Raw genomic sequence first — 10,250 nt, 5'->3', positions numbered from 1 at the left:
GAGTGAATTGTGTTGGACAGAAATGAGGCTCACACAACATATACACAGTAAGAGATATAGAAATGAGGCACTGTGGGTACCAGCACCATGTAGCTGTTCAGAGGATTTCATGTGCATTCATGCACAAGAGAAAGCAATAATTGAAGCTGAAGCGCAACCACAGACTTTGGGAACTTTGATTGGTGTGCAGAAAGCTTTGCCCTGTTGGGAAATCTGTAATAGCTGTCGGCCTCTCAGAGGGGCAAAAAAAAAAACTACAAGCCAAACATCAACCTCGGTTAGCACACACAAATCTTCACGTATTCCACACAAAATCTGTACACAATGTTCACTCAGGTATGCCTCACTTTCACGCCATGCAGTTCGAGATGTGAGGTGAAGGGTAGAGGGGTGAGTTAAGTTGTGATGCAATGACTTACATAAGTTAAATCATTCCCTGATTCCTTTGTTGTGAAAGCGTGTGGCTTTCATCATCAGAGGCATGAGACAACAAGGGGATAGAGAAGGTCAATCAGCAAACGCTGATTAAAAAAAACCATACGGCAACAAGTGTCTGAAGAGCTTCATTGTGTGATTCATTAGAGATGCACAAACAAAATCATTGACAAAACTGCAGAGGTTCCTTCTAGTATTCCTCCTCACTTACACAAGCATGTGTCATAACTGCTTCACACTGACTAAGACAGGAAACCGTCCCCTCTACAGATACTGTGTGGTAACGCTTTACATCATAGCACAGTGACAATAAAGCTGCATGTATGGCAATCATTTTTATAAATATGAGGGAATGTTTTGGTTATACCATCTTATTTCTATGGTCATCACCAAATAGTAGCTTGGAAACAAAGGTGTGGGGACATAAGAAGGGATGAATTTCAGCTTTATTATCCATTTTGATTCACATACAATGTCATATTACACTGACGGTTGTCTATCATAATTCTAATTTCTAAGCATTGCAGTGTCATTATGATGCTTGAAACAGCGTTAAAAATAAAAATGGTATTACCAAAATAGTACCTCCCTATTACTAAATTATCACCATACTATTACCATGTTATTACTGTTCAGTCATGTTAAGTGCAGACAAAGTATAAGTAACAACGGACTGCAGATATTGGGATGAAGTCAGAGAACAACAGAAAGGAAAGGATCACTCAAAGGAAATCTCACTATATGCACTTGTCTTTTCCTGGGTTTTCAATAAGCCAAGGCAATTATTTCTGGTAAGCTGTCAGTCAGCAATGCAGAGATGCTCTCTCGCCGGTGTGCGCAGACGTTACCAACAGTGCGGCGCTCCACTTTTATATTTTAGCACAAGTTGTAAGTGACGCTCCACTTGCACAAAGTCAATTGATCTGAGATGAAGGAGCCTGAACTCTGAACAGCAACAAGTGTGTTGTCATCACGTACAGACACCGAGAAGTAACGTTGAGTTATATAATATATATATATTTTAAAAAAAAAACAGTTTTTCACTGCACATCCCAACACACACATTCTCCTGTTTATGTAACGTTTGCTGAACTCTGCCAAGGTTATATATATTATATAATAAAACGTAGAATAGCAGTATATTTACAACCATTTTTGTTTTTTACAAATGGGCCGTGACAGCTGCAGCAGGTTGGTTGTGAAGAACAAAAATCCTTATCCCTGAATAACCTTCTTCGACATCAGACGTGTATTTGCTGCAGGTACAGTGAGGCTGAATTCTTGGTGTGACATGCAGTCAGAAGGAAAACATACACAGAGATTGTGTTGTACTCTTCACTACATCCTCTGGGCCACTGCTCGAATCTCTGCCACCCGGTTCATTTCTTCACCCTCAAGGTGTTGTGTATTTTTAAGCAGGAGGGGAAACATCTGGTGGTGTATCTTTGCCCTCCTGTTCAAGATATAGCTGCTTTCATGAGAGAGGTTTTTTTTCTTTTCCTTTTTTCTGATGTGGAAAACCTGTCTCAGCAGTGGGAACACAAACCCTGGCCAGGAAGAAGAGGATCACTTTTTTTCCTGCTGCTTTTTTTTTTTTTAAAAACCCGCTGTTATGACAGACAGCTGTTCCCTCCTTTTTAAGAGCCTCACAAGTGCTGCCAAAGTCACTGACGTTACATTCAAACCTGCAGATGTCACGTTCTGTTCTGTTCTGGACATTTTACTCTGTGATAATATCTGTTAACACAAAACACGTCCTTCACTGTCTTATCTCTAAATCCTGTTAATGCCTGCTGCTGCTGTGTGTGTGTGTGTGTGTGTGTGTCTTTTGTAGGCTGTGTGAACCAATTGTCAAGCAAACCTATCTTTGTGAGGACATTTTGGCTGTTCCACACAACTTTAACAGGATTTTTGAGTATTAAGACCAGGTTTTAGGGTTAGGCATTTAGTTGTGATGGTTATGGTTAGGGTAAGGATACATTATGTCGTATGAGTGTCCCCTCAAAGGATGCAAAACTGTGTGTATATGAGAGAGAGACACCATTTCACACTTGGGATTTGATTGTAATGCAGTGACGGCAGGAGTGGGAAACACACAGCGTTGCGCCACGAGAGCATTTTATTTACTAAACAAGAGTCGTGTTTGTCATGACGTTCTGGACAATTTTTTTTAAATTAGTTTGAATATAATCTGCTCACAAAAGGAGGCAGCGTTCTTACAAGAACACAGGGGGAGGAAAAACTCAAATAAGAAAATTACAGTTTACAATAATATACAACTTGAACAACACTAAAGCATTTTTTATCTCTAAAACGAACGTCCAATAGGACAATAAACTTTAAGGAACACTAGATATGGCTTAAAATTTTAAGCTAAATCTTCTGCAATGGCACATGTTGGACCACAGCCTTTTTATTCTTTGCTGAACACTTGGATGAATGTTTTATTGTAATCAGTGGCGAGTGTTGTGTTGGATGACGTTAGCGACACTTGTTCATCCGGCAGCAAATCTCTCTGGAAGTCTGGAAACAGAATGTCCACATTTTCTTCCACAGAACAACACATTTTTTGGTCCTTTGCCTGACTGCAGTGAAATAATGGAGCTTAAAAAAAACACATTCTCCAGTTCCAAAAAAATCTAATTAGTATTGGACATGGGTTGTGGTTTTTTTCAGTTGGTGTCTCACAGCAGATGCTGTTCATAATGTTGCATTACTGACGTCTGGATTTAATCAGCCATTACTTCTTCTCTCCAATAATGTTATGCTATTTCTTTTTCAGTATTGAGCTTCTTCTTCTTCTTCCCTTTGATCCTTTTAAACTCTGACGTCACGTTCAGAATTCACGATCCCAGCCAGAGAACTCCTCGTCTGCCTTGGTCAGGTCCGGAGGGAAACGATCAAAGTTGATGTAGCAGGGGCCCTGACGTGGGAAAAAAACAGATTTCTCTTTATCTCACAAGAGACAGGTTTATAGGTGGTTAAGATGTGATGAGTATGATGTCTGAAAGGGGCAAATATTGATTAAAAATGTCTTGAATATCATGTTTCATGATGATTTCACGGTGATGTCATAAACAAGCATCACGGTGGCAGAGAAAGCACCACGTATACGTCGTGACATTAATTTCGCACAATACATTTATGTTCATTTTAATTTGATCACATTTTTGTTGTGATAAAACAAGTGAACTTTTGACATCTATGACAGATGTCCACTCATACCCTAATGCTTTTATTTTGTAGTTTATGGTGTGATAGAGCAATATCCTGATATATTATCGTTTAAAAGTCTGCTGCATGTTTGGTTCTGTTTTCCTTCAACACACAGGTGTAACAGAAACGCGTAGGCAGTGCTTTGACTTGCCTTGCGTATAAGTCGGACTGTGGGGGCGTCGACTTGACCCACTCGCAGTTTGTGCCAGTTCATATTGCCAAACCACCTGAGTGCAGGAGAGGTGAGAGAAAGAGAGTCAAAAACAATCAGAAAGAATTGAACATCTCAGTCCACACAGAGAATCGACTAAAACTGCAAAATACCACCAAACTGAGCCGTGCTTTTCGACAAACACTGCGTCACTGTACCTGCTTTGCATTTTAACGCCTTACATGGCATGTTGCCATGGTTACCTGTGATGCCGGATGTCTTTGATTCCATTTTTGGTGTTTCCTAACCTCTGACCTGGCCGAGGTCTGCAAAAAGATGGACTTGTGTTCAGAAACTACTCACAAAACTTTACATCCATCTTTCACAAGATTTACTGCAGTTGATTTACATTCAGTTGTAATTATCTTGTGGGCCAGTGCTCATCTATGCACCATGTCCTCACCTGCTCAGCTTATTAATAATGGACTTGGCTGCTTCACTCAGGTAAGGTGGATACTTGATGTCTCCATCCAGTATTTTGGCGTAAATCTTCTGAGGCTCTGAGCTTGAAAAGGGAGGACTGTAGTAGAAAAGAGGAAAAAAAACACAGAATTCAAAACAAATGTGTACAATAAAAAGTTTCTTTAAGTGTAAAGGATCTTATTATATTTAAAAATAAAATGAACCTGTAAATGCAGGGCACAAATTAAATTATGAGAGACAGAGATGAACCTCATTTCTGCAGGATACAGTTACACCTCACTGCTGCCATCTACTGGTTAACATTAAGACTAATCTTATTTATATGTATTAATTTATTCATAAATCACTTTTTAAAACAAGTTTAAAAAGTGATTTGACAAGCAAGCAAAACAAGATAGGAAGATTGCAGAAATCAGAACACCAAACATTCAATTAAATAAAAGCAAAATTATATTAAAAACAACAGGATATTGCATGAAAGCAAGAACAAAGTAAGCATTAAGTTCAATGAATCTGCGAGCCTGATCCCCTCAGATAGGTCGATCTGAAGTCAACGGTTTGCTTTAGATTCAGGTCTCAACTTTGGGATGTACAGCAGAATCCCACCTGGAAATCTAAGGCTGTGAGGTGGCTGATATGGGTCATGACCAGACCCATAAAATCTTTAAGATGTATCATTAAAACTTATTATCAATTCAAAAATGCACAGAGAGCCACTGAAAATAAGAATAAACTAAAATAAAGAACAACACAAAGAAGTTACAGTAATCCAGTTCTGAGACAATAAATGAATGGATGAATGACCTTTTCCAGGTCAGAGTGTAGGTTCATTGATTCATGTTACCTTCCCACCAGTAGCTCGAAAATCAGGATTCCAAGGGACCAAAAGTCAACTGCAAAGTCATGTCCCTGGTTCTTGATGATCTCCGGGGCCATGTACTCGGGCGTACCGACAAATGAATAGGTTTTGTCACCACGCACCATCTCCTTAGCAAATCCAAAGTCCACCTACACAGAGACACACACACACACACACACATACAGATATGAGCCTGCTGATGATATGATTTACAAGTGTTTAACTTGTATGTTTGGTTTAATTGTTTGGTTTTCCTTATATGTGAAAACACAAGATAATTAAGGAAGGGGCCATACTGTGAGGTATTGTGTACAATCCCTGCGGACATGCAGTCACAGCGAGCATGACTCACTAGTTTGACGTAGCCCTTCACGTCCAGCATCAAGTTCTCAGGCTTCAGGTCTCTGTACATGATGTTCTTCTTATGGAGGTAAGCGTAGGCCTCCACCACACAGGCGGTGCAGAACACAGCGATGGGCTCGTCGAAGCGCCCTCTGAAAATCACAGAGATGCGCTTTAATTTCTTTTCAAACGGCTGCATTAACACACTAACACCTTTGTTTATTGCTGTTATTGTCGTGTGTCCGGGCACATGACTGCTGATGGAAATTAAAGTTGATTTTATTGTTGCCACTGCATATTACACGTCTAACCACATTAGATAGAGACCGTATATGTTTATTTCTCAAATGCCCCAAAGGCAAATGATTAAGTTTTCTAATAAAACCATCACAGGTCATAAAACAATGATTTAATAAAAACGACAAATAATATTCTGTATTTTGGCCTAACAAATAGTCGGCTTTAAAAACAAACAAACAGTGTTTGTTCATTTCTTTCCTCACACTTCTTTGAGTTTGGTCCAGATCTCTCCTCCACCACAGAACTCCATGACCATGTAGATGTATCGTGTGTCTTTGAACGCTGCATGAAGCCTGCATACACACACACGGCCAAAGAAAAATAGGTAAAGTGACTCATATGTCGCGCAGTTTAAATACATAATTGTGTCTGCAGTCACACGTACCTGACAATGAAGTCACACTGGAGGGCTTTGAGGATCTTCTTCTCAAACAGCATGTGCTCCTCTTGTCTCTTGGCAACAATGTGCTTTTTGCTGACTCGCTTCACCGCGTAATATTTCCCATGGTTCACTGTGGTCATCTTACGATCACAAAAAATTTAAATATATATGAATAAATAAATATTGGCTCTAAACAAGTACTATTATATATTTGTTATAGTTTTTCCCCAAAAAAATGTTTTGGATTTTGTGAGAGACTGATGTTTTTTGGCAGTTCTGGTGTTTGTTTTTAGCAATTAGCTAAAGATCAGACGTCTGTATACTGTGACTTTGTTAGGGACTGTATTTAAATTATTCCAGGAGAGAGAGGGGTAAACTTAAAGGGAGGGTATGTATTTTTTCCTTCATATTAATATGGGGTGGACACTAAGGTTATGATTAATGTGGGTCTTGGATAAGTAATCTATATAGTTACTTTCGGACATATAGAGGGACATATACATTTTACATCAAACTAATCATTTTTTTAAAACTGTTCCTTTATATCGTATCTGTTTATTTTATTTTACTTTCAGCTAATGTCCTAACTAAATAAACTAATATAATTTATGATGTACTTCATGGGCATCAATCTACTTTATTTTCAGCAGGAAATGCTTACATGACAACAACCCCAGTGTAGCAAAAGATGAGAAGTACTTACACATGAGCAAATAATGAAGGAGGAAACAAACCCTCACCAGCGCAACACGACCAAACCCTCCGACTCCAAGTGTGACGGGATCTCCTTGGTAGCGACCTTCCTGGTACAGCATGGGAACCAGATCCTTAAACTTCAGAGTGGATGGCGGACTGAGGATGACGCACAAACATGTTGTTATTTCATTTCAAGGAACTTTGTGTGTCATCGTCCTCTACACCTTGACACTCACCTTGACTTTTGAGGAACCTCTTGCAGCACTTTGGTGCTGGGAGTAAAAAAACAACAACATAAGAGTCAACATACAACAGTCTCTGTAAAACACAGAAGTGATGATGCTCTATGTACATACTCGTCAAACAGCTCCAGGTGTTCGATGGGGATTGTCTCTTCAAAAACCCTGGATAAGCAAGACGTAAGTGAATAACACAAGGCAACAAAGAAATAGTTCACAAAATAAAATCTCTTGTGTCCCTCATTTTAAACTCCGGGAGAAACAGCCTGAACAAACCAGAACATCGCCTTCTTTTGCATTAAAAATTAAAGCCATGTCAGACTCACTCCTTGTCAATGGAGAAGCAAGTAACGGGGCCGTCAGCAGTGCAGGTGGCCGTTCTCAAAACTTCACTGCAAAAACAACCAAAAAAAAAGCCATTGCATTAGAATCAATGCCAGGAGATTTTAACAATTAAAATCAGACCTTATTAATGAAGTCATTTTCTCTACAATATGAAAGCGGCTAAAGAGTGTACACAGAGGGAGAGTGAATGTTTCACAGGATTGTCAAGCGATGTCCTCGGGCATGAGTTGTGTTGCCGTGGTTACCGTATGAGGGCCTGTTCCCCGAAATGCTCCCCTTTCCCCATCCTGCGAATCTGCTTTTGGTGCCCGTGTACTTTCTTAGTCACCAGGACCTGAGGAGGAAACCCAGAGGGAGAGTTTACATAATACACACACACACACACACACACACACACAGAGAGACTTGTGTTTGAATACAAAGTATGTCCACACTACGCTACCTCTCCTTTCAGGATGATGTAGAATGTGTTTGCTTCTGTTCCTTCTCGTACTATTACGTCTTTGTCTTGGTATTTCACCTGAGAACACAAGGATTAAGAGTCACACACGTGCACACATTCAACCAATGTTAATTATTACTTTTTTTTTGTCCTGAAACATAATTGTACTGTAATTTATAGACAGTAAAAGCAATGAATAGACCTCACAAAAAATATTTTACCCTGCTTCTTGCAATTTCATGAACTTAAGAAACCTTTTTTGCGATTCACGTGATGATTATCTATATTTCCGTCTATGGTATGTGTTTATAATGTAGGTTATTATCACCACAACTGTACTTCTACTGTCTTGCATCATAGACAGACAGAGGTAACATCCTAGTTCACAAAAGATCATTTCAGTACACACCTCCTCCATGGAATCAATGATCTTGGACAACTGGGCATCATTCAGGTCCTTCAGAGTATGAGACCTGTGACAACCAAACATTTAAAAATAAGGAAACTACTACTAGTTGTTGCATTGTCTATTATGAAGCATTTTTTGAGTAATTGTTCCCCAAAAATTAGAGGAAACAAAAAAACAAGCCGATATTATATTTAAATTTGGGTAAACTCACGTTTTCAGGAAGCCCATGAGCTGCTCTCGTCTCTTCTTGGATTTGTTGGTGATGATCGTCCTGTAGGTCTGTCGCTCCATACACCACAGACGCACCACGGTCTTTGCTGCATGATTATTCGTATGATGTTGTCAACAGTGTGACATCCCTTCTAATTAAATAATGGTCTAGTGGCAGAGTGCTGAAGAATAGAACATTGTAGACTTCAATTATAGACAAGATAATTTTTTCCCTTTTCCTTTCACATAGAAAAAAGTACAGGTTTTCTTCCTGTTTACATGCTTATATTGAACAAAAATGCTGAATAAATGCCTTTTTTCTTTGGATTGTGGTTAGAAAGGACAAGACATGCCTTAATTCACCATCTCTTTAGCCAGTCTGATGCCACAAGACAGCCACTGGCCTCTTTTTGTGCTACTTGTTTTCTAGCCCACACTAGATATTCTTCACTGTCGTAATGTCTCTTTTCTCTGAGATTCATTTGCTGCATTATAATGGAAACCTTGGAATTTATTGTCAACAATAACTGATGTTTTTAAGTTTCCAGTTTTCTGCTATTTCCTTGTTATTTTGTTTTTGTTGTTTTTTTTAAATGAGGGATAAGTGTACATTCTCTGAATTGCATTACTTAGTTAAAATGAATAAAGGACTAAATAAAACCAAGGGCAGACAACTTACAAATAAGCAAAAGAAACATACACCCTGCATGACAATTATTAATCAAGTATGTGTCAGAAATTTCCCCACTTGTGAACAACTCTTTTCAGAGGAATACCATGAAGTTCTGCAGTGAATTCAAAGTCCAGAATCATTACCTACTCAGAACATAGTTCATATCCACTTTTAGCAACTCTCACTCTGTCTCTCTGTCTTTTCAGGGTGGACCCGATTCCATATGATACTCCCAAGCCAGCGGGACACACCAGGTTTGTGTGTGTTTCTGACACACACTCGCGTACAGACGGCATCCAGATGCCCTACGGCGACGTGCTGCTGCACATGGGCGACTTCACTGAGCTGGGTTTGCCCTCCGAGGTTAAGAAGTTCAACGACTGGCTAGGTACCAAGCTGCTTAACACATGCACTCATCTGCACACCGCTGCACGCATAATTTTCACACTCTCATGCCACTGACATGCATGATCTGTTATGTGCAGAGGGAAGGGAAAGGCACAAACTATGGTACATGTAGGGCTGGGCGATTAATCGAATTTAAATCGAAATCGGATATATTTGTTTGGACGATTGGTTTTGAAAAAATTAAAATCGATTTTTCTGATTTGTCCTTTTTACTGAGCTCACTTAGCTCCTGTTCCATCTGCTCCGTTCCTCTCCCCCACTAGTTCTCTGACAATATCAACATGGCAGTGTGCGCGGAAAACAGCAAGAGTGCAGTCACAGGAAGAGACGTCCGACACACGGATCAAGCCAAACAGTGCCGAACTGTAAATCAGTTAATTAGACTTAGGGACAGCACCGCTGATCGCCACCGAGAGCGGCGAGCTGCATAAACTGCCACTGTATGTGACTGTATCAGACTGGGTCTGTGCTCCGGAGACCTCCGACACAAGGATCAAGCTGAACACTGCCGAACTGTAAAGCAGTTTAAAAAGACTTAACAATCCTAAAAACGTGGGTTAATCTCCCACAATTACCAGGGAAATGTCTAAACTCTCAATATTTAAGCATCACACTGCCGCTGCATTTCAGTCCAGAGTCTGTGCTCCGGTCATGGAGGAC

General features: G+C 39.8%; 1 protein-coding gene across 1 annotated transcript; it reads right to left on the bottom strand.

Annotated features, from left to right (window-relative positions):
- Nucleotides 1-2,492: 2,492 nt before the first annotated feature.
- Nucleotides 2,493-9,322, bottom strand: LOC122764933 (cGMP-dependent protein kinase 2-like). The gene is made up of 17 exons (XM_044018943.1): nt 9,286-9,322; nt 8,511-8,616; nt 8,300-8,363; nt 7,891-7,968; nt 7,694-7,782; nt 7,430-7,495; nt 7,221-7,268; nt 7,101-7,136; nt 6,909-7,020; nt 6,172-6,308; nt 5,990-6,079; nt 5,497-5,638; nt 5,130-5,293; nt 4,266-4,382; nt 4,066-4,128; nt 3,803-3,878; nt 2,493-3,358 (listed from the first exon to the last, which is right to left on the bottom strand). The coding sequence occupies exons 1-17, from the start codon at nt 9,320-9,322 to the stop codon at nt 3,272-3,274; spliced, it is 1,512 nt and encodes a 503-aa protein (XP_043874878.1). The 3' UTR covers nt 2,493-3,271.
- Nucleotides 9,323-10,250: the final 928 nt, after the last annotated feature.

Source organism: Solea senegalensis, unplaced genomic scaffold (assembly GCF_019176455.1).
Source record: "Solea senegalensis isolate Sse05_10M unplaced genomic scaffold, IFAPA_SoseM_1 scf7180000017784, whole genome shotgun sequence".
In the NCBI taxonomy this organism is placed as follows: Eukaryota; Metazoa; Chordata; class Actinopteri; order Pleuronectiformes; family Soleidae; genus Solea; species Solea senegalensis.
Note: the sequence above shows the minus strand (reverse complement) of the source record. Positions and strands in the feature narration are given on the sequence as shown.

What these genes read in the sequence shown, in the direction of transcription:
- LOC122764933 (XM_044018943.1), bottom strand. Translation starts at nt 9,322, where the DNA reads ATGATTCTGGACTTTGAATTCACTGCAGAACTTCATG. An exon ending in CACCTGGAGCTGTTTGACGA is followed by an intron (nt 7,137 to 7,220) that starts GTATGTACATAG and finishes TTTTACTCCCAG; the next exon opens with CACCAAAGTGCTGCAAGAGG. An exon ending in GGTTTGGTCGTGTTGCGCTG is followed by an intron (nt 6,309 to 6,908) that starts GTGAGGGTTTGT and finishes TGTGATCGTAAG; the next exon opens with ATGACCACAGTGAACCATGG.